Source organism: Eptatretus burgeri, unplaced genomic scaffold (assembly GCF_056783735.1).
Source record: "Eptatretus burgeri isolate ZD-2024b unplaced genomic scaffold, Ebu_testis_v1 Ebu_testis_scaffold_3180, whole genome shotgun sequence".
NCBI lineage: Eukaryota > Metazoa > Chordata > Myxini > Myxiniformes > Myxinidae > Eptatretus > Eptatretus burgeri.
Window position 1 is genome coordinate 7,666 of NW_028225128.1, and position 24,746 is coordinate 32,411.

The 24,746-nt window shown below is 45.6% G+C and overlaps 2 protein-coding genes across 8 annotated transcripts; one reads left to right on the forward strand and one right to left on the reverse strand.

The window, feature by feature from the left end:
* Positions 1-19: 19 nt before the first annotated feature.
* On the reverse strand, positions 20-3,047 carry LOC147006398 (zinc finger RNA-binding protein-like). Its single transcript, XM_085868895.1, has one exon. The coding sequence runs from the start codon at positions 2,994-2,996 to the stop codon at positions 420-422; it is 2,577 nt and encodes an 858-aa protein (XP_085725021.1). The 5' UTR covers positions 2,997-3,047; the 3' UTR covers positions 20-419.
* On the forward strand, positions 2,896-24,746 carry LOC147006399 (nucleolar transcription factor 1-A-like). 7 transcript variants are annotated; one of them, XM_085868899.1, is made up of 6 exons: positions 2,896-3,290; positions 7,921-8,004; positions 9,348-9,503; positions 9,588-9,652; positions 13,447-13,546; positions 16,651-18,301. In XM_085868899.1, the coding sequence occupies exons 2-6, from the start codon at positions 7,993-7,995 to the stop codon at positions 16,954-16,956; spliced, it is 639 nt and encodes a 212-aa protein (XP_085725025.1). In that variant the 5' UTR covers positions 2,896-3,290; positions 7,921-7,992; the 3' UTR covers positions 16,957-18,301. The 7 variants fall into 7 exon arrangements, 6 of the variants coding, with proteins under 6 accessions (XP_085725025.1, XP_085725022.1, XP_085725023.1 ...); XM_085868897.1 differs by lacking the exon at positions 2,896-3,290 and adding an exon at positions 22,581-24,746 and having other exon boundaries at positions 3,299-8,004; positions 16,651-16,827; XM_085868898.1 differs by lacking the exon at positions 2,896-3,290 and adding an exon at positions 22,593-24,746 and having other exon boundaries at positions 3,300-8,004; positions 16,651-16,827.

A 24,746-nucleotide genomic window follows, 5' to 3' on the forward strand; every position in this document is an offset into this window, starting at 1 on the left:
AAAAAAAAAACAACAACAACAAACTGGGAAATAAATGAAGGAACAAATATGTCAGACCTGGGAAGCATTCCTTGAATTCGGACAAAGAACGTTGTAAGAGAATCATCAAAGCAACAGGTGGTGTATAAAGTTGTGATTCGAATACTCGACTTCAACCTGAGAAACAACAACAACAACGAGGGTTGTGACCAACAAGGACAAACAGGAGGGGCGTTCCACTAAAAATCGGAACAATGGTGTCCCGTGCCATGCCCCGCCCCCCCACGGTGGTGTTCGTAGGCCCTACCCCTCCCCGACACCTTTCGAAGAGCGAGTCCAGGTTCTAACAACACGAAGCAACCAATCATTATTACAGCAACCGTTAAATTATCTTCAGCCGTAGAAAGAGTCTAATTATTGTGTGTAATACCATTCCTGATTTAATGGACGACATCTTTGGAGGATTCCTTGTTGACCTCGACGTGGGCTCGTGGTGCAGGGTTTCCGTTCCGTTTCCTGGTCGGCGGTTCAATGCCAGACTGCCTGGTGGGTCCCAAGCCCAGGACCTTGTCGGTCCGCTTGAACGCCATCAGCCTGAGGGCGTGCTGGGCGCTGGCGGTTAGAATTTCTCGTTGTTGCTCCGTCATGGAGCTCAAGACGTCCTTCGGCTCCAACGCACACGGGTCGTGAAGACCGGGTCCACCGGGAAGCAGGATTCCCGCGGCGAAACACTCGAGCACTCGCCGAAGCGCATATCCCGGCCTGAGAGGCTTGGGGGCACTGCCGATCGCCTTCTGTACCAACAACTCCATGGTCCAGCTCGGTAGACAAGCCCAAGCAGCGACCCGACGACGGAGGTCTCTCATGATGCGAATGACGACGACGCAAGATTTTAGCCTCATGGCTTTTGCATGGAACCAGTTGGCGTGGCGAATGGCGACCAGAGCGTCACGGCACTTTGGTCCGTTGAGGAGGTCCTCTGTTACCATGGTTACATCTTCCATCAGTGGAGAAGTGAGGGTGATGGAGACTCGTGTTTTCGGATCGGAGTTCGAAGTGATAACCACCTCCGCTTCCTCCACATGTTGCTGCACCTCGTGGGTCTCTTCACTCATCGCGGCAAGCCGTGCAGGAAGATCAGAGGTGACGCGTTGCAACAGTGCGGGGGTGGGTTTTACCGTGCACAGCAGCACCAGCCGCACGCTGAGGTCACCGTGCAAGAGCAACCTCTTGGCGAGCAAGCCGACCCTGATAACCCCGAAGACGACTCTTTTTCCCTCACCTCCTTCAGAGCACTGGGAACTATCCTCCCCATCGGTGGTGTTGCCTTTCCCTTCGGGGAGATCGTTGCACACCAGCTCGAGTGCACGCTCGGTGTGCGAGACGACGCGTCGGACCGCCTGGAGTTCCAAAGTCTGAGGACTGATGGCCCTGTGGTGGGTCATCACGGGACGGTCTTCGTACCCATTTGAGCATTGCACCGCCTGCTTTGCCGGTGCCCGTGGAAGTCGGAGACCAGGTCCAGACTCCAGAAGGCCATCGGGACCTCGCCGCTTCCAAGTCTGCTTCAGCACCTGATCGACCCTCCAGAACATCTCATTGCACATCCCTTCAACCCGCCGGTGTTCTTCCTTCCAACGTCTCCAATACTCATCATGGCACGTCTGTCTCCGGCCATCCTGTAGCTTGGACATACATACACTATCCTTCACCTCCACCTGCAGCTCGGGGTTCACCTTCTCCTTGGAAGGTCGATGATGGCGAGGACCTTTGTTCTGAACCTCTTTGCCGTCGGGGTGATCGAAATGACACTGGCACGGCTTGCGGTTAAACCCGATCACCTTGCCTTCATCGTCACGGACCTCCTTGGGGTGGTCGACTCCCACAGGTGGAGGTGTACGTTCGGCTCGAGGAGGGGTTGCAGCTCCTAACAACAGCTCGGCCCTGTCCGAACGAGCAAGAGGACCGTCACCACTGCCTGGATTCGGACCTTCCTCCCTTGTCATATCACCGACAACCTGCTCCGCACCATCCATTAAAATGACGTTTCGGTCGACGGCCTCCTCAACAGGACTGGTGGTGCTGGTGTGAGATGACGAACCGGGTGAAACCGGGGAGTCAGGAGCGTCGGCAGTCCCAGTCGCAGTGTTGCAAGTTCCGCTGCAATTCGAGATCTGGCTAAAAACCGTGGAATTCCTGGAGGGAATTGGCTTGCCCAGCCCGATGTACATCAGCACGACCTTTCGGTGCTTGGCTCCTCCAACGTGAGTCGAGTAGTCGTCACAACCACGGCAGATAACGTTACACAGGTTGCAACGCACTAAGTGCTGATGTCGAAGACCATCGAAATCGGGCGAAGGACAAACATGTCCCAAATTCCCAGAATTCCACTCCGTTTCCTTCCTCTTATGCTTCTTCCCATCCAGGTGTTTCTGGTACAACTGTGGACCGACACAAACGACCTTGCAAACGTCACAGTAGTGTAGATGCGGAGGCTTCAAAGGACGTTTCGATGCTCGAACATTCATCCAGTGTTTTATGTTGTTGTTGACGTTGTTGTTTTGTTGTTGTTGTTGTTGCTGCTGATCGGAGGATGTTGTCACTGAATAAGCAACCGATTCACACTGAGCATGATGTGTACCTGTAAATGTCGCTGTGAAGGTGCTGCACACCGTCCCCACCGTGTCGGTGGTACGTGTCGTCTGAAGAGCCTGGGTAGTTGCAGGTGGTGGTGGTGGTGATGGCGGTAGTTGGTGCCATCCCTGGGTGTACCCAAATTCGGTGTGCGCCGTACCTGTCGTCGCTGGCACGACCACTGACCGGTACTCTGGCCCTGGGTAGGCCGCACGGGTATCCGCGGCGTACACAGCCACGTACGTGGTGTGAGCCGTGCACGGAAGGACGGGTGCGTGATGTGCCGTGTCCTCGACTGTTGAGGAACGCCACAGGTGGGTCACGACCATTGAGCGTCCACCGTCGTGCGCGGCGTCCGGAACTCCGATATGGTGAGTCGCCATGTCGGCCTCCTCGCTCGGATGGCTGGTCACGTGTCCGGGCAAAAGGGGATCAATCGGACCACGTGGTTACCACGTGCAGGTGAGCGAACCACCGGAACGTTCTCGAATTCGTTTATGTTTATATATGTAACAATATAATTATAAAAATGACGGATTGTAAAGAATCCCACGATTCAGGTGAAAGATCCAGGTAAAAGATCCAGGTGAAAAGAGTTGAACACGGGACGTTGTCAGGAATGTGCTGAATCGAACGAGCAGAGGACCTGCCCGACCGGCGATCTGGACAATTATCATGTGGGTATATCTATAAAGTACGTACAATTACCATGTGAGTATATCTATAAAGTACGTACAATTATCATGTGAGTATGTCTATAAAGTACGTACAATTATCATGCGGGTATATCTATAAAGTACGTACAATTATCATGTGGGTATATATATAAAGTACGTACAATTATCATGTGGTATCTCTATAAAGTACGTACAATTACCGTGTCGGCATATCTATAAAGTACGTACAATTATCATGTGGGTATATCTATAAAGTACGTACAATTATCATGTGGGTATCTCTATAAAGTACGTACAATTACCGTGTGGGCATATCTATAAAGTACGTACAATTATCATGTGGGTATATGTATAAAGTACGTACAATTATCCTGTGGGTATATCTATAAAGTACGTACAATTACCGTGTGAGACGAGCTCGAAGGTGTTTTTCAGACACCACGTTGCTCACAGCAATACAATCAAAGCTGCTCGTCACGTGTACTCCACTACTCACAGACATAAATAAATATCTGCTCGTCGTGTACACGATCCAGAGAAGGCCAAGTCTATCCTCGAGTGTCCTCGGGCCTGTCACACGAAGAGCAGAGCCCCACGTTGTGCACACATGAGGCGGAGGTACGAACTCACTGAACCTAAACCTCATGTAAATCATCAGAGTAGTGTAGGTTGTTGAGGTGAGCAAGAAACTACTCTGCAACGCTGAAGCTTCAGTGAAAGCTTTCAAAAAGAAACTTCAAATAAATATCCACAACAATGACTCGTTAGTGTAGTGAGAGAGCGGTGTCATCTCCAGCAGCCAAGAGATTGGTAAGCAATCAGATGTGTAAGCAGTGTGTCGGGGTCTTGCTGAAGGATATCAGGTCAATATGTCGCCTTGAGATAAAACAAAGGGGACACTTTGAAGAGGGTCTGCATTGTTGTCACAATGAGCCATTGTTTTATGAGGCAGGCTCGCCATTTAATGTGGGAGGGAATCGTGTCGATGACAACAATATCGGTCACAATGGCTCGTGTGGGACAGCCAACGAGTCAGAGGTTTCCATAGGATTAGAGCTCAAGTGTGACTTTGGAAAACCCACCCGTGAGGTTCGAATTTCTCTTGTCAAACTCGTTAATCTCTGACCAGTTTGGACTCTGACCCGGCCATTTAACCTTGGCACTGACACGGATATGCTGTTCCTTCTGATACGGCAGGAGATGGATGCCCTGAACCGCAAGCAAGAAAGTGGTTCGGGCCATTTTTCTGGACATCTGTCCCGTTTTTGATCCCATCTGACATCCAATATTGATTTCTGAGGTTTCTTTATTTGTACGAAGGAACCTTTACTCAACGGCTTCTCTGATTTTTCTCTTTGAGTGGAAACAGTAGGTGACCCTGAATGGTGTCCCTTCCCATGATCTTTCCCTTCAGGTTGGGGTCCCGTCGGACAGCGTCTTTGGACCGATATTATGATTGACCTCGATCAATGATCTCTCTGATTCCTTTGAAAACCAACTTTGCCATTTGCCAATGACCACCGTGTGCAGAACTATACATCACACTCGTGAAAGGCTGGCTGCTGCTGAATCCCTTTGGTCTGACCTGGACATGATAAGCCGCTGGTCAAATACTTACAGATACTTAGAACATGACCTTCGATGTGGTCAAGTCACACGCTCTCACGGTCTCTCTGCAAGAATCGACACTCAAACTATCCTGTCCACTTTTTCTGGGCTGCCATTGGAAGAGATGCAATCCCTGAAACTCCTTGTCCTCACTATTTACCAAAACCTTTCTTCGAGGAACAAATCCCCGTCGAAGGCCAGCCACCATCTGGGTATTCTCCGTGTAGCTAAGGTATCCCCGAGCCTCATCGAGATGATCATGATGTGCATAACTTTCATTCGCAGCTCCATGGAGTATTGCTTCCCACTCCGGTGCGGTGATCTTGCTTTCCACTTTGCTCCTATCGAACTCTTGGGATCTCAAGGCAGGAGGCGGATTCTCAAGTATCATCACTCACACAGTTTGCGGACTCTCTGTTATCTATTTCATACAAACTTTCATCCGGCCTTGCTCCTCCTGCCCTCTCTTATCTCTGCTCACCCAATTCCACCGCAGGTCACACAAGTTCGTCCATAAACCCTGATTTGCTCACCATCCCAAAATCCAAACTGGTTACCAACCTTCATTCATTTGACCCCCTCGTTCTCATGATTGTGGAATCATCTCCCTTCATCCGTTTTCTCATCTTCCTCATTTCAACATTTGAAATCATCACTACCACCTGTTCTCACCCATGCATAATCCATCATCTCTTCGACACACTCTCACTCTTTCCCATTCTGTTCTTCTTTCGACCATTGTTACTGGTTTTTGTGTTATTCCAAACATTCTACTCATTGTAGTTCTATCCACCCTCCCTATACGCTCTGATAGTTTTTGAACATGCCACCCTTTGTTGGTCAGCTCCTCCATGAGCCGAGGCCATTGTACGTATTTATAATAATCCTAATTTTTCAAACCTCTTCATTGGCTGATCATCATATATATGTCATTTCAACATTGTTTAAACAGCATTTTATTTAGCTATATAATTCTAGGTGCGGTGTAGACGTGTAAATGTTGGAGCACATTTCTCAATACAGTCCCTGTGATGGTTTGGTGAGATGAGTTGGAGAGAGAGGGGAGGTTGAGGTTCCATCGTCGTACACTCTGTGCCCACACCTGGCATTGTTGTTTCCCAATCTGGGCACGAACTGTCCACCATAATCCGATATAATCTTCGCTGTTTATCATGATGCTCCTTTTTCCCCCATCTCCTCATTATCACTTCCATGAACCTTCAATCCGTCTGTACAGCGGACTCTTCCAAATTCATGGAGAGGGCGACCGAGATCATTTTCACCAATTCTAATTCTGAAAATTAAAATAATCCGACACTTTATTTTGTTGGTTTTAAGTTGGAGCTATCTTTTACAAATTAAACACAGTGTGTATCTGTGGTATTTCTGTATTACCCTGTCCCCATTCGTAAAGGCGATTTAAGAAGGGTTTTAAAGGCCAATCTTTCAACACGAACGTGTGTTCACTTCGGTCTATTTTTGAGGATTAAAAAAAAAAATCTCGGAAAACATTTTCCATGAAAGAGTAATTACGTCTCTTCTATCGGAAATGTAGACGGTAACTTGCAAACCGAGCCTCAAGGGCGGTGTTCAGAAACGTTTTAAAAAATAACAATAAAATCCACTGCACGTGATGTGTAACGCGCGCAGAGTAAAACGAGTGTTCGTTTACGTACGTAGGATGTCTAATAAATAAATAAAGATACAAGCGGGTAGGCGGCGATGGGTCGCCGAGCATGGAAACTATAAGATATCGAGCAAAATGGATGTCATATAGCGGATAGGGAATCACCTTAAGATTATGCATATCAAATCTCATCCAATTACATCTACTGATAACTACTCGGTATCCATTTGGATGAAAAGTACCGAAAATGCGGTTTGAAATCGGAAATCCCCAAAGTTCGAGGGGGTGCTGTGGGTGAACAAAGATCGAAATCGAAAATCCGGCTCGATCGTTTGTGCACAATGTATTCCAGACGATTAGTGTGAATTTTCATGACCATCCGACCATAACCCGAGGAGGAGTAGCATTTGGCGCGAAGGCACCTCCAGCTCTCGCATATTATCGATTTTTGCACTAATTGACTTTTGACCCCTGACCTAAGCGAAATCGGTCAATATGTCCTGAGGCAAAGTTGTAGTACTCATTGAGTACCATGAACCTGCAAAGTTTCATTCGTATCGATGCACTCACATGGTCGCTAGGGGGCCTTCAATTTTCGCGCATACCCCATTTGTCGGGGGTGCTGCTGGTAAAGTTTTCAATATATCACAAAAACCGGAATATATTTGATAGAGAATCACCTGTAGATAATTCGTGCCAAATTTCAAAACCCTACGTGGGATAATGGCTTTCGGAATTGCTTTTGCGTGAACGGTACCGATTTTGAAGGTTTTTCCGTTGTTGCTAGAGAACCAAAGCGTCCCTAGCAACCATCACAATTTCCAAAGCACTAGGTCATAAGATGTACCTACCACCCGAGTTTGGTCAAAATCGGCCCACGTTTACTACCAATTATGCTGATGACAAACGAACAAACAGACAGAATTACTGACAATAAGGGTCACCTATTTCGGCGACCCAATAAGCACACCTGACGCTAGGCCGAGGCTTCAGACTTTGGCATGTCCAAAAAGCTGGACCGTTGAAACGAAACGTCCCAGAAGATAAAGAAAACATGGTTATATTTGTCCATGTCGTGTTTTGAAATAACGCTTCTTGCCACGAAATATCATATCTTCCAGTCTCCTTGAATATTTCGAATAAAATAACTACAACCTGTCATTTTTGATGGGGTTTTATACGAGTTTATACTGTGGGAGAGCCGTCGAAGTCCCGAACCCCATTTTTCCTATTACTCCGTAAGTTTTGAGTATTTGGGGTTCGCGAGGATTTTCAAGGACCTAACCCCCACGAACAGCAATGCTCTCCTGTACATACTCGAACACTGCGTGGGGTATCGTGTCCTGTGAACTATTTAGTTTGTTACTTGGTGTTGTTTCGTGGTTCTGTGCACAGGTGCGCAAGTTCCGTACTTTGTCTGAGCTTGTTTTCGATGCAGAGGAGTATGTGAAGACCCTGGACAAAGGAATGAAGATACAGGTGTGTTTCGGGTCTTTGTTCTGTTCTTGCTCTTTACATACTTTCGAGAAATTATTCTCCAGCATACAACATGGGCTTTCTTTACACATGAAGAATATGCTGAGCGACGTCCATTTAATTGAGCTTATTGTTTTGCTTTGGTGCAACAATTGTGAACTGCAAACCAGGAAGTGTTCCTGTAAAAGGTCGAGATAGTCAAACATGCGAGAAAAGGTTTCATCATATCATTGTTTATATGGAGATGTGATCCTGTAAAAGAGAGCGCTCCTGCCAACGGATCTGACAGGTTTGTCTGGTGCTTCTGTAACACCTGTTAAAGGTAAATTGGTCCAGAGGTTCACATCACGTGATTACCCATTATCAGCACGATACTCGCTTGTCTCAAGGACCTCCATGTGTACGGTAACACGGCTCTGGACGCGGGGATATCCGACAGAATGTTTCTGAGACGGTGACTGGTTTGACATTGTTTTTCTTGGTTGCTTTCTGCAGTGTTTGTTCAGCTCGAAGAGTGTGGGAGAGTTAATTTTCTTGTAATCCTAGCCTCCTGGGGTAGTTGATTCTGTGAGAGCTGATTGGTTGTTTCCTTCAATTACGGGTGAGAGACGTGATTAGTTGGTGTTATTTATATGTTGACTGCTGTTGACGTTGCATGTAGTACATGCTCGTGAGCCTCGGTGGTGCGCGTTTCTGTCGACGCTGTTGAAGTGATTCACCATGAAGTGATGAAACCGGTCCGGTGGCTGAGGGTGTGTGTAGCATTGGGCTGCTCGTGTACGTACTATGTACCACTTGTGAATGTTTAGCAGCTGTTGAGGAACCTTGGTTGGGTTTGAAACAGTAAAGGGCTTACCTTGTGTAGCTTTTCATGGTTACTTTCTGCAGCTTTCTCCGGCTAGAAGAGCACAGGACGAGCCAGTTTGTATATAATCCTCGCCACCTGGGGTAATTGATTAGAGTGAGAGCTGATTGGTTAATCCCTCCAATTACGGGTTATTTTTGGTGAGGATCCGGATCTTCACCGAAATCGAATCGATTCTTCCACACACCCAACCTGTCCACCAAGTTTCGTCCGAATCCGTCCGTAACCTTTTTGAGATATCATGTCCACCGACATTTGAACAGTCCTACAGGGGTGAAAACATAACCTCTGTACACCTTCAGTGGCGGAGGTGAAGAAGAACAAAAATTAAAAATAAAGGGTGGGGGAGGGGCGGGGGGTGGGGTTCTTAAGTGTTGGTGTAAGTTTAATATTTATTCACCGAAACAAGATGACTACAACATGGTGATTAATAACACCCATCATCCTGAAACTTGTGAGTGTACCCTTCGTTTGTTTTCAGAATCACCCAGATTTCCCCAAGAAACCCCTCACGCCAGATCTGCGCTTCTGCCTGCTGAAGCGTAAGGTCATTTCCAAGCTTCACCCACAGATCACTGACCCGGACATGACTCACATGCTCGCCAAGACCAACAAAGACATGCCCGAAAGGAAAAGGGTAACGTCTTTCACATTTACCTGCGAGCTTTACACCTGTCTGCCTGTGGACTCGTGACCATGTCCGTTGCTTTGTGCTCCCAAGATGAAGTACGTTGAGGAGTACACGCAGGAGAAAGGATCATTTGATGAAGACACGAACAATTTCTGGTAAGTGAAGCCAAAGAAACTTAAAATGGATCTCTCCTTTCTGCTTCCCAACCCGAACTCTGCTCAGTGCTTAACGTTCGAGGGAAATTGAACTAACACTTCAAAACTTGTGAATCACCAGATCTCTGAGAATTCTCAAACTCTTACTTCACTTTCCGAGTGAAAAAAAACAGTATAAACCCCTTTTTTACATGGACACCGGGTCATTTTGGACCTCAAGCACACACGTGCCGTGTTTCTGGACGAGCTATCTCTCTCTCTCTCTCTCTCTCTCTCTCTCTCTCTCTCTCTCTCTCTCTCTCTCTCTCTCTCTCTCTCTGACTCTCTCTGTGTGTCTCTCTCTCTCTCTCTCTCTCTCTCTCTCTCTCTCTCTCTCTCTCTCTCTCTCTCTCTCTCTCTCTCTCTCTCTCTCTCTCTCTCTCTCTCTCTCTCTCTCTCTCTCTCTCTCTCTCTCTCTCTCTCTCTCTCTCTCTCTCTCTCTCTCTCTCTCTCTCTCTCTCTCTCTCTCTCTCTCTCTCTCTCTCTCTCTCTCTCTCTCTCTCTCTCTCTCTCTCTCTCTCTCTCTCTCTCTCGTTGGGAGGGACACTGAACCTGAGACAAGATGATAGCACAGTCTCCCTTGATGTGTCTTGTTTTATCCAAAAAAACACCTTTCATCATATTCTGTTTGTGCAACAGAGACATCGTGTCATCAAATCTGCACAATTAGAATGTACGTCTATAAAGTATGGACAATTATAATGTACATCTATAAAGTATGGACAATTATAGTGTACATCTATAAAGCATGGACAACTAAATGTACGTCTATAAAGTATAGACAATTATTATGTACATCTATAAAGTATGGACAACTAAATGTACGTCTATAAAGTATGGACAATTATTATGTACATCTATAAAGTATGGACAACTAAATGTACGTCTATAAAGTATGGACAATTATTATGTACATCTATAAAGTATGGACAACTAAATGTACGTCTATAAAGTATGGACATTTAAAATGTATGTCTATAAAGTATGGACAATTAAAATGTACGTCTATAAAGTATGGACAATTTTAATGTACATCTATAAAGTATGGCCAATTATAATGTACATCTATAAAGTATGGACAATTAAAATGTACATCAAAAAGTATGGACAATTATAATGTACATCTATAAAGTATGGACAATTATAATGTACATCTAGAAAGTATGGACAATTATAATGTACATCTATTAAGTATGGACAATTAAAATGTACGTCTATAAAGTATGGACAATTATAATGTACATCTATAAAGTATGGACAATTATAATGTACATCTATAAGTATGGACAATTATAATGTACATCTATTAAGTATGGACAATTATAATGTACATCTATAAAGTATGGACAATTAAAATGTACATCAATAAAGTATGGACAATTATAATGTACATCTATAAAGTATGGACAATTATAATGTACGTCTATGAAGTATGGACAATTATAATGTACATCTATAAAGTATGGACAATTAAAATTTACTTCTATAAAGTATGGACAATTAAAATGTACGTCTATAAAGTATGGACAATTCTAATGTACGTCTATAAAGTATTTACAATTCTTATGTAGTCTATAAAGTATGGACAATAAAAATGTACGTCCATAAAGTATGTACAAGTATAATGTATGTCTATAAAGTATGTGCAAGTGTAATGTACGTCGATAAAGTATGTACAATTATAATGTAAGTACTTCTACACAATGTGAACTATAAAACCACACAAAACAAATCCGGACGAGGATGTGCAGTATTTGATTGCTCGTTATAGTTTCCATCGTCTCTTTGCTCTTCCATGAGCCTTGGTCTTATATTTAAAATAAAGGGTTGTGTTTCTTCTTCTTTTTTAAACTTTTCGGTTGTATTTATGGAAAAATCATTAATTGTAGTTATTTTTCTATGTTATTTTTTTGAAGTGCATTTAATTGTTTGGTGGTGTTCCCCATGTATGTGGACAGTATATATGCTGCTGTGCAAAGCTCTTCAACATTTTGCAATTTTCTCCTCTGATGCTTCAGGAAACTAAAACTTTGAGTTCTGTCCAAACACACCTTTATGAAAAAGAAAATCTCATTTAAAGAACCAAATGTATACACAGCATACCTTTATATATACTCATAGCGAGTATATCCAAAAGCATTGAAATTCTTCTCGGGACACTTGAATAAGTATGTTACACATTCCCGTGGAATGGTGTTCCACGCTTCTCCAAGACCTTCCAAAGATGATCGAAGTTGCTGGGATTCTTTGCTTTTTCTTTCTCCCAATAGTCCCTTTCAGCTTCAGTGATGTTGATATCTGGGCTTTCAGGAATCCATTCCAAACGATGAAGGACTCCATCTTCCTCTTTCTTTTGTAAATTAGTTTTACTTTCACCAGCGGAGTGTTTTGAATCATTATGTTGTTGTAAGATGAAGTTTTGACCAAAAAGTCTTGCACCACTGGGGATAAAGTTGTGGCTTAAAATTTGTTTGTTCCTTGCTGCAGTCAATATACCGTCAATTTTCAACAATTTAGTTTCTTCCAGTTAGACTGCAGGTTCAAATTCCAAACGTTTCTTTGATTTGTCCATTGTCGACTAATGTCCTTGTAATTCATGTAAAAGTCCAGTTGTCTTGTGATGTCTTTCTTGTGCAAGTGATGTGTGTGCAAGCTCCTCCCATGTGTGGGTTACCTCCTCCCATGTGTGAGTTAGCTCCTCCCACGTGTGGGTTAGCTCCTCCCATGTGTGGATTAGTTCCTCCCATGTGTGAGTTAGCTCCTCCCACATGTGGGTTAGCTCCTCCCACGTGTGAGTTAGCTCCTCCCATGTGTGGGTTCGCTCCTCCCATATGTGAGTTATCTCCTCCCACGTGTGGGTTTGCTCCTCCCATGTGTGGGTTCGCTCCTGCCATGTGTGAGTTTGCTCCTCCCATGTGTGGGTTAGCTCCTCCCATCTGTGGGTATGCTCCTCCCATGTGTGAGTTTGCTCCTCCCACATGTGGATTAGCTCCTCCCATGTGTGGGTTTGCTCCTCCCATGTGTGAGTTAGCTCCTCCCATGTGTGGGTACGCTCCTCCCATGTGTGAGTTAGCTCCTCCCACGTGTGGGTTTGCTCCTCCCATGTGTGGGTTCACTCCTGCCATGTGTGAATTTGCTCCTCTCATGTGTAGGTTAGCTCCTCCCATGTGTGAGTTTGCTCCTTGGACGGCTAAACCCGTCCAGGATTGTGCCCATGAGCCGAGGAGACTGCTCCAGCAGCACCAACCATCGACACAAAATATTGTCCCCATGGATGGATGGATTATTATTGGTGTTGGTATTATTTTTGTTCTTAGAAGTGGCCTTGGAAAACTGCCACGATTAGCTACCTTAACACAGATATACACCTTAACACGGATTCTGCCAAAGGAGGAAAACCCCCTTAAGGAGGGGGGCAAATTAAGTCGCTACAACCTCCATCGTGTGACCCTTCGTCCTCCTGTCAAGTTTGGTTGAGATTGGACAAATAACCACCGAATGTATCGTGGTGAAAAACACACACGGACAGACACCAAATTGCATTATTTAAGAATGACAGCACAATGTGAATCCATCCATCCATCGGGATCATACTCTGTGCAGAGCGTTGGTTCCTGTCCAAGCAGTCTCCTTGGCTATTGGGCACAATCCTGGACGGGTCGCCACTCCGACACAGACAATGCGAATGATGTGCAGTTGAGTGTAAGCACAAACGGGTGGTGCATAACCAGAGCTCTCAAACTTGCTTTTTTCAGGGACGAATATCCAGACCTTGTTGAAGTGACTCCTCCCAAGTTGGATCTTCCAGAAAAACCCAAAACGCCACAGCAGCTCTGGTTTTCACATGAGAAAAAGGTGTTCATGAAGGAGATGATGTGGGAGGAAAGGCAGTGATGTGTATGTAAAATGTAGACATGAGAGTGTTCCTTTTTGTTCACGAGAGTTCGGAAAACAGGAGTTTTTAAGAAGTTTATTTGGTGGCAGTGGGAGGGGGGAGGGTAATACCCTCCCCCCTCGTGGCCACGCCAGGCCACAGTACATGTTAGCACCCTCTGGGGCGGTATTGCACTGAGAGGAAACAACGGCACGAGGCACCACTTCCATGTAGTGCATCCTAGTTCAACCTTACCGTAGTAAAGGCACGTCCTGCGCTTGCCAAGGCTTGTGTTCTCACTTTCAGAATGCACATGGATGCATTGAGGCCTGCCCGTCGTCTCCTTGCAGGAAGAGCTTCGTGAGGACTCGGAGAGACAGCCTCACTTCTCAAATGACCTCGGGAGGTCTTTGCTGTCCAAAGCTGAGCAAATGCTGAAAGACAAGTGCGATGGCCGACCAACCAGACCTCCCTCATGAGTTGCACACTCTATATTGCACCAACCACACGAGCATGAATCCTCAGTTTCCTCTTCCTCTGTCCTTACAACGATATTCCGGTTGTGAACTGTCCTTTTGTGTCCTTCGCTTCACGATGTGGCTTCGTAAACTGTTATTGCCATGAATAATAGTAATTTTACCAATCGATTGTCCTTCTTTCCTTTGTCTGCCCTCTATTGTGTGTGCATATGTGCTGCAATAGTCGTCTGCTGTTTTGCGCTGAGCTTATGTGCAGCCTGAAAGATATGCCGGGTAAAGAGCGCTTGTGAGAGTGCAGTCGCCGGTGGACAGTTTTCTCAACAGAAGAGCAACCCTGGTACCTTGAACTTTGTGACCAGGTGTGGAAGACGAGTGTATGTACGTACATATTGTTACGGTTGTGGGGGAAGATGAAAGAATCTGATTAGGAATATAGCATTGTGTGGAGTTTATTGGTCTGTGGCCGTGTAGGAGGCATCTCGATGTAACTAAGCAGGGAACCTGTGAGCTTAAGTGTTACGTGTCACCATACAAGTGGGTGGTGCGGTGTTAATTAGCCGAGGGAGAAAGAATAAAGGTGCATTGTTTTTGGAGAGGCGAGAGCGGGGAGTGAGCACACGCCGAGGAGGACGACACGACCCTTGTATTTGTGTTGAGGCGATTTAGCTCGCGTGGTGAAGCAAGACGCTGGCCTTTGGCTCTTGGTTGAGTCGTGAGAAACAGACCCCGAGCCTCGTGCATGTCATAAGCAGCTGCACTCGGGCTCTGAGCCTGAGTGTTGAGTGCCGCTCACGGATTGCCTGGCGTACGTTTGTCCTGCTACAAGAGAAGCGCCATTTTGCACGCGTATGCATGTGTTGGTGGAAACGCCTCGATTCCAAGTTCCATGGGGACCAGCTCTGGGCCGAGCGAAGTATAAGAATACTCGAAAGGAGGGTTTTTATTTTTATTTTGTGTTCCCTTTGTCTGTATTTGAGGATTTATTTACTTTATTATTATTATCATTATCTTTTGAATTATTGTCCTTTGTAAATATTTGTTTATGTTCATTGAATGTGTTCATTTAAAAAAAACTGTGTTCGTTTATTTGTGGTGAGGTTCGAGGATAAACCACCTGTGCATGCGCTTCATTCCCCGTGCTCCTCTGCTCCTCCGCCATTGCACCTCATGCCCTCCGAGGATCAATGTGTCCACCCCCCATTAATAAGGAACCGCTCGGCCGTCCCGGGGGCTGTAGCCCATGTTGATCTCTGTAAATAGTTTGATTCAGTGAATCGGGATGCCCTCTGGAGGATTCTTGGTCTTCGTGGGGTGCCACCAAAACTGATCAATCTGATGTCTGAACTTGACTCTGGTACTGAGAGTGCTGTGAGATGTGGTGGTACCATCTTTGACTTATTTCCAGTTGTTACTGGAGTTAATCAGGGGTATGTACTGCTCCCCACACTTTTCAGCACTTGTATGGACTGGATTCTAGGGAGGATGTCGGAGAGATCAAGCTGCTGTGCATAGTTTGGGAATGTCAAAATCTCTGACCTTGATTTCTCAGATGATGCAGTCATCTTTGCAGAGACTCTAGACATCCTTTTGGGGGCCCTCGAGGTGCTGAATGAGGAGTCAGAGCCGCTGGGATTACGGGTTTCCTGGGTCAAAACTAAAATTCAGGCTTTCGATGATGTCTTGGATGCTGCTATCTTGTCTGTACTTGCTTGTGGTGAGGAAGTTGAGGTCACGGAGAGATTCACTTACCTTGGCAGTGATATTCATGTCTCTGCTGGCTGTGAGCCGGAGGTCAACAGATGTCTGGGTCGGGCCTGGGGAGTCATGGATTCACTGGATCATGGGGTGTGGTGCTGCCGGTACCTGTGCGGAAGGACGATCATCCGAGTCTTCAGGTCCTTGTTGCTTCCAGTCTTGCTCTATGGATGTGAGACTTGGACTCTGACCAGGGATCTGAGACGGAGACTTAATTCCTTTGGTACCAGGTCTCTTTGGAGAATCCTTGGCTCTTGCTGGTCGGACTTTGTGTCCAAAGAGCGGTTGCTGAGAGAGACTCAAATGAGATTTATTACCTGCATAGTCCATGAGCCTCAGTTGCGGCTGTATGGACATGTGGCTTGTTTTGCTGATGTTGATCCTGCTGACCAGATTCTCTCAGCGAGGGAGTCTTGTGAGTGGAGGAGGCCAATGGGCCGACCACGTGCCTCGTTGTTGCAGCAGGTTGATCGGCATCTCAAGGAGATGGGGATGGGCCAGGCATCTGCCTGGAGGATGGTCAGATGGAGGACCCTGGAGTACCGGCGGCAAGTGGTCGCAGCGATGCTCTACTCCGGTGCATGCTCCCATACCTGACCTGACTTGACCTTTCCACCTTTACACATTTTCACGCCTTTCCCCTTAAGACCATTTATAACTTTCATTTGCAATCAGTGACCTTTCATTGAATAAATCCTTCCATATATATTTTTTAAATACTTTTTTGTGGATCATCACCACACAGCTATTGTTTCGCTGTTGTAAACTGCAGCCTGGTTGGTGTGTGAAAATTGTATCATTTGCTCGGATGTTGAACGAAATTGTTGTCCCCTCCATGACCTGCTTGTCAGGAAAGGTACAAGAAGCTTGGAGCATTGTTGAAGGCTTACTGTGAACAAAATGCTCAAGCTTTGCTGAAAGAGTGCAAGAAGCCTGTCATGAGCAAACGCAAAACACCTGAGCCACCGAGGATACCTGAGCAGGTGTTCCAGCAGAACAAACTCGACATTGACATCAAACGTCTCAAGGTATATCTGCCACACGAGAACATTTCCTCTGCTTTACCGCCTCGCCAACCAGGAGGTGGGTTTGCGGTCGGGCATAACAATAATCCAAAACATGGCCCTTCCGAACCGATGGATGCATCAAGGTGTTAAGCGTCATGAGCCCATGTGTACCGCTTCACCTCCTGCCTGTATTGCTTCAGCAGCGCACACTCGAGGGTGTTTTAAAGACCGAGAGTTTATGGTCACAAGTAAAGGATCGTGGAGTCATCGTCCATGGTTTCACCCTTGTTAGAGATCTATTTTCTCCTTCTCCTTCATCTGTTCCTTTTGTTACGTTTCGTCCTGATCCATTTTGTATTATAAGTCTTCCACGAGCCTTGACTCTGCACACAAAAAATCCCCAATATTTATTGCATTTTTTTGGTACTCACCCATTTTCAATTTCCACTTAAAGTTGGAAGAGGATGATGACAACGACGATAATGAAGATACCGATGATGATCATGATGAGAATTATTCTTCTGATGGTGATGATACTCAGGACTCTTCTGATTCTTGCACGTCTGACAGTGGGGGGAGTTCTACAAATAGGTATGACGTATTACTGGACCGTACCTTTTATACCTTTCGACCCTCCAGATGCCTTAATACCCCCCAAATCCCTGAGATCCTTTTTAGACTTTTTAAAACCGTTTAGACCATTTGGACCACTTCAGACACTCAGACCTTCAGACTTTCAGAACCATTTCGACCACTTTGACGCTCCGACATTTTTTCGACGTTTTATGATACGCAGCCTGATGGAGTACTGCTCTCCCCTCTGGGCTGGTGCTCCTGCCTCTCACCTCTCTCGGCTTCACGCCGTGGAAAGTGGAAACCAACGCGGTTAGGAACATTGGTATCTCACGCAATGAGGCTGAGTCTTTGGGCCTCTCACTCTCTCACCACAGGCAGGTCGGTGGTCTTTCTGTCTTCTACCGTCTCCTCTCCAATCTCGCCCCCCTGCTCTGTCTGCGATATTCCCCCCTCGCCCCCCTATTTCCGCAGGGTGCTCAAGGTCCGCCAACAACACCCTTCTGCGAAAACTTCCAAAATCAAGAATCACTGCTCACCTTCACTCTTTCATTCCTCTTTTTCCCCGCCTTTGGAATAAACTCCCACACTCTCTTCAATCCCATTCTTCCCTCCAGGCTTTCAAAACAGCTGTTCACCACCACCTCTTATCATCCCCCATCCAAATCCTCGATCTTTTTTACCCCCGTTAATCCACCCCAAGCCCACTTCCTTCAAATTCCCTGCTTTCCTTCCTGAAAGTCCCTGTAGTGTCTGTCCATCTTTTATTCCGCATGTTCCCCGCCGCCATCCCTCTCCCTTCCACAGATCTCATGTCTTTGTTCCCCAATGTTTTGTCCTTCCCTCTCCCGCCCCTCTTGTCTCATACCCCTATTGCTGTGTGTGAGCTCTTTTATGAGCCTCGACAACGTTTACACACAAAAAACACTGAAAACGCAGCAAAGAGAGTAACAAACTCACCGAAAACTGCTGATCTATTCACCGACTTGACGGATCTTCGAGCGTCCGCCATTGCAAACACGTTCTCGATCTCCCGAGAGTTTCCTTTCTTTCAAACGAGATGAGAAACGATCCAGTGCCGACGTCCCTCGCTGCCGTTACCATGCGACGAGCTGATTGGCTCATTCAAATGAAACGGTTACACTCTTCTTCTTCTTCTTCCTTAACGGATCAGAGGGCGTGGCCAAAATCGATTCACCAATCCAGTAACGCGACTGCACATGGGAACTTTGGAATGGCGGGAAAGCTGATCAGGCATCCGAGACAGATCGATGTTCGTGTTTGCCTTTGGGTTTGAATGTTAATGTAGCTGTAAACTACCACCCTGGTGTTATCGCACGTCGGGCGATACATCACCGCGTGCTCCATTAATCGATTAATATTAATCTATGAATTAATTAAATAATTAATTTATTATTTAATATTAAGCTCCATTAATAATCGTGCTCCAGAACGTGAAGCTGGAGGGACCCGTCTGCTGGCAATGGTCGCCGGTGGACGTCAAAAATCCCACGGTGTCTTTTATGAAGAGGAAGCAAGTTATCTCCGGCACTCTGTACAAATTCCAAATTCCTTTTTCAACACAACGGAATTCTGTCCGCGTCAAATTTAATTTGATGTCAATGCACTGTCACTGTACCAGTGCAGCTGATACTCTGACAGCCCCTCAACCCCCCCCCCCTCACCCCTCCCAACCCTAAGCTAAGGTATCAATCCCCTTCTCGGCTGTGGTTAACCGGTACCTCTGGCACTTTGTCATTGCACCTGTCATGGACCAGAACAACATTTGGCTGAATGATAGTTCAAAGTACCATGAAAACACTCCCCTATTATTTACATGTACACAGTGGGGAACAAAGGGGGATAAACAGGGCCTGGAAGTGGGAAACCACCAGAGGGCGTGGTCCTAACTTTCCTGCACCGGTGATTGGTGCTCCGTGGAGGCCACGCCCAGTTGACACGCTTTTCTCCTCGCTTTTGGCATGGCAACCAGGTGTTTATTGCATCGTACGGGCGATTCGACCTCTTTAAAGGTGTCCAAGTTCCGATCATCGTGTTGGCCGACATCACGCATTGCTGGACCTGTACCCGGGTCATTCCGCACACTTCCCCCCTGTTAGCATCGTCCGTGGGACGAAGAACCGTTTGGTACGGAAAGTACGGAAAAGAAGACGTGACGCGTCAGGTCGCGCTGAAACAAAGGATGGTGGGGAGTAATTAAATAATTTATCAAAAGTTACGTCCCCCTTACATTCTGCGGCGGGACGAGCGAAACGTTTTGCCGCACGTCCGAGTGTCGTCCTCGTTGGTTGAAATTCCTCAGTTTGGAATTGTTTGTGAGACCAATCACCGGCAGCCATTGTTATCATCTATTTAGAGGTACCGAGTCACAAAAATGAGAAATATGTGATAAATGGTGTTACGGTTTGGGAAATGTACCCCGGGGGAGCATCCACGTACACCGAGGGTCCCGGAGAATGAGTTATTTCATTAATTTGTGCGGACGTCGATCCTTGCCCTGTGTCCGGGGGGTTTGAGGGACGAAATGCGTTGTGAGGTTAGTCTGTGTATCCGAGGTATGATCTTCCCCTTCTCTACCCACTTCCAACCTTCTCAATGCACCAACAATCCGCTTCATGAAACCTCAATTTAACAACCCCTCCTTCATCTCGTCGGTCTTTCCTTCAACCACGCAGTAGGTTGTTGAACTTCCCATTGTCGGGAGAGCAGGACCAGCAGGCCCAGGGTAGAGTGACCCGGTCTGAATCCAAATTGATGATCGGACATCAAGCCATTGGAGAAAAGGAAGGATTTAATGCCTGAAGCGATGATGGATTCCATGACCTTGCTGATGATTGGGAGAAGGCTGATTGGTCTGTAGTTGCAGGGATCAGTTTTTGCGCCTTTTTTATTCAGAGCGGGAATGTTTGCTGATTTCCAAGCAGATGGCAGATGATGCAAACGAGAGGGTGAGCAAGAGTAGAGGAACAGGTGGCCAGGTGTGTCCTCAACGACGAGGACGAAAAGAAAAAAGTATTTAAATTACCACCTAAAAACTAATTAATACCGAAATATAATTAAGACATTTATACTTTAATGATTCACCACTTCCTTACTTTCTTTCCACATCCTGAGCTAAGTTATTCCTTACTTTATTCAGATATTGTACCTTCGTTATTTTTACTTACATTTATTTATTATTATTATTATTATACAAGATTCAAACACAGAACTAGTCAACTAAGTAAAGAGACAGTGATAAATTACAACAATAGCTGTTTGGAAGTCAATGATATGGAATTCTGTTTATGGGACCTGAAGCAAAATAATATATAAAGGAATATGGAGCTGTTTGCATACCGATGAATAAGATAAATAATTAAATAGACAATTTGGTGCCATTGTAATCCTTATAAATGACATACACACTCACCACACACCATTAACAACTTAATTAATTTGATGGGATTCAAACCAGGAACCTTCGCTTAGCTTAATTACTTTAACTTAATACACTTGACTTACCACTTAACCACACAGTGAACTACAACAACACACTGTCCAGAAGTGATTAATTTAGAGTACCTATGACGTCAACAACAGCAAGAATCAGAATGACAGGACGTCTGGACCGGATGCAGAATCTGAGTCGAGGTTTGATAACAAGTTCTCCACCTTGTCAGTAGGAAAAGGACGCAGAGTCCAGGAACACCTGGGTACGACTGGGTCAGGTGGGGACAGAAAGGGACGGGTTTGGGACACAAGATTTAGATGTAAACACGGAGTTTAGGAAATCAGACTTTTGAAACAAACACGGAGCCATTATATATTATAATTTTGGATACGTTGACGAGGCTCGTGTGAGAGTGAACACACAGAATGTACAACAAGGGGAGCAGGAGATAAGAGGGTGGGAGGGGGAAGGACAAAACAGTGTGGAATGGAGACATCAGGAGATCTGAGGAAGGGAGAGTGATGGGGTGGGGGACATGGGGTACTCAAGATGGACATCACAGGGACTTTCAGGTGCTGACACCACAGGGAACTTTCGGGAAGGAAGGCAGGGAATTTGAAAGAGGTGGGTTTGGAGTGGATTCGTGGGGAAGAAAAGAGGTTCCAGACGGTTCCAGACGTCCAAAAAGGTTCCAGACGGTTCTTTCAGACTTTCAGAGAGACATAGTGAGAGTGTGAGATTTGTTCCGGATTGAAAGACATGTTCCGCGTGTTGGAGCACTTTGTGATTTTATCCAGATCAGCAAAGAGAAAAAGAGGATTTTCCATGGAGTCGGAGAGATAATTGATGAAAACCAGAAAAAGAACAGGGCTAATTCTAATTTAAACTTGTCTCCTGTTTCTGCTGCTACTACCTTTCCAGGGAGAACCATTCCATGCATTAACTACTCTCTGAGTGAAAGTCCTCTACCTTACTACTGTTGTGGAATTTGGTTGTTTACTGACTCGGTGTAAATCCTACAACTCAATCTGTAAGAAACAATTAATTCACTGTCCACAACGGAAAGTACTTTCGATCAGATCATTTTATTTCAACATGGTACCAAGGAGTTCAAAACACTGAGATGTAAGCATCCACAATGATTTGCACCAACTCATCTTACATTTCCTGATATATATATATATATATATATATATATATATATATATATATATATATATATATATATATATATATATATGTGCTTTGAAGGGAGCGGAGGGGTCTGATAAGCATTTCAGTAAAAATAATTCAAAATGCAATACGTGTCCACTCAGTGGAAAGCGAATGACATAATCATGGCAAAAGTTGCAGCGTTATCAACCGGGTCACATTGTTTCATCCTTGGTGAGAATTAAACAAAATATCAAAAAATGGGACAAGGGAATACAGGATAAGGCATTAGTCCAGAAGTGACGTTCTGTTTTGGGGACATGTCCTCTGAGACATGTTTTGGGGTCCTCTGAGTCTTTTGCGTCCTTTGTGTCTTTTGGGTCCTTGGGGTCTTTGGAGTCCTCAAGGTCTTTTGAATCTTGTGGGTCTTTTGGGTCTTCAGGGTCTTTGAGGTCTTTTAGGGTCTTCAAGATCTTTTGAGTCTTTGGGTTGTTTTGGGGGTCTTTTGGGATTATTGTCTTTTTAGGTTCCTTCTTTGGGATTTTTGGGGGGTTTTGGGATTTTAAGGGTTCCTTCTCCCAACTGCTGTTTTCAGATCTCCCCACAGGTGTTCAATGGGATTTAGATCTGGACTCATTGCTGGCCACCTCAGAACAGTCCAGCTTGCCAACATCCAGCCTCGGCTGGGATGGTACCATTCTCCCAGATAAAGGTGCAACTTCAGAGGTGCTACAACAAGCCTGTGGTCAGTATTGAGGAACTGAGCACTCCGGTGGACCCTGCAGTTCTGGATCATCCTCCAGCGACCATCAACGAGCACGTGGTCAATCTCCTTTGCCACACCGCCAGCGTTGGAATACCAAGTCCAGCGATGAGTTTGTTGGTGTTGAAACCATGAACCAGCCACCCTCAGTCCATGACTTCTTTCTTGCAAAGTTAATGAACTTAGTGCTATTCTGGTTCACAGTTCCAGACCCATGGGGACCAACACACGTCTCATAACCATCCCTATCAGTTCCAGTCGATGCATTGAAATCTCCCAAGACTAGAAGTCTCTCTCGCCTTGGGCACTGATCAACCACAGACTCCTGGCATAGAATGGGTCCTTCACGGTGAGACCACTCACCTCAGTCGGAGCATTAACAGAGACCAGGGAAAAGACACCCAAAGAGTGACGAATCCTTCGTGTCATAATAAACTCGTTGACCTCAATTATCATTGGAGTCAGTTTATTGGACACAACTACAGCAACTCCTTGGTCATGGTAACCATCAGAGCGACCAGACCAATAGGAGGTGCAACCACCCACCATGATCTCACCGCTACCCGGTCTCCGAACCTCAGAGAGAGCTGCAATCCCGATGTCCAAACGCTTGATCTCAGATGATAACAGAGACAGGTGATCATCCTCTCTTAGGGATAGGACATTCCAGGCACCCACCTCGAGGGACCACGTCTAGTGAACCCACAAACACCACACAAAACAAGTCCTGGCGAGTCTCTGCAAACTCCGATCGCTCTTTTTCTTGTGTTCAATGCAAACCTGACGCAGCAGCAATGTTTCATGTGTCATTGCTGCACAAAGCTGTGTGTGCACGTGCAATTAGTTTTCACACCCTTTGAATGTATAATAATTAGATTTCAGTCAATTATGACTCAAAAAACAGGTGGCGGTTGGATTGAGGGAACCGATGTGCGAATCCTCTTCAATTTTCCAGTCAATCGGATGGAAATTGAGGATGAATCTTCGACTTTCACAAGTGACACACAGTTTGGTAGAGAGCAGGGTCTGGTTAACAAAAAAAAAATTAATAATATAAAACTTGATTGCAGGTATAAGGGACTTGGATTGAGGAAATGCTGAGTAGTGAGCATCCATCCATTGGGACCTTACTCTGTGTGTGGAGCGTTGGTGCTGCTTAAGCAGTCTCCTTGGTTCTCGGACACAATCCTGGACAGGTAACCACCCCAGCGCAGATTACCAGCAAAGCTGGCACTCATTTTGCCAACCTCGGAAGGACGACAGGCAGAGTCAACCCCACCTGGTATTAATTCAACAGCCGAGTGGGATTTGAACTCAGGATCCTCGGATTCCAAGCCCACCACCCGAACCATTAAGCCAACAGCAGGCACAGGTAACAACCTAACAGCAGCAAACTTGATTTTGATACCAACTCAGCACTCTTCGGGATGATTAAACCGGGGTTCGAACCCCCAAGCTTCCAGGTGTATAGCAGGCACTATCTACCATTACACCAACAAGGATTGTAAGCACTGAATGAATACACAGACATTTCAAAAGTAAGTCAGTGCACGCACTGAAGGATGAAATTCTTGTGTTTCAGGTGTTTGTTCATGTTAAAATTAAAATACATATTCTTGTTCACTTGCAGATAAATTTCTGCTGCAAAGTTTCTTGTGAAAAACCCTGTGTGTGTTCATGCCAGATCTCTTGACGATATAATTTTGATGTATATCCTGTGCCAACACACACACACACACACACACACACACACACACACACACACACACACACACACACACACACACACACACACACACACACACACACACACACACACAATTCATCGAAATCTCGCGAGATCTCCCAGTCTCGCGATATTTTCTCCTTAACTTCCGTGTTTTCTTGCTGCTGCAAAGTTTCTTGTGAAAATCCCTGTGTGTTCATGCTAGATATCTTGATATAATTTTGATGTAAATGCTGTGCCAACACATGCACATACACACACACAAAAAAATA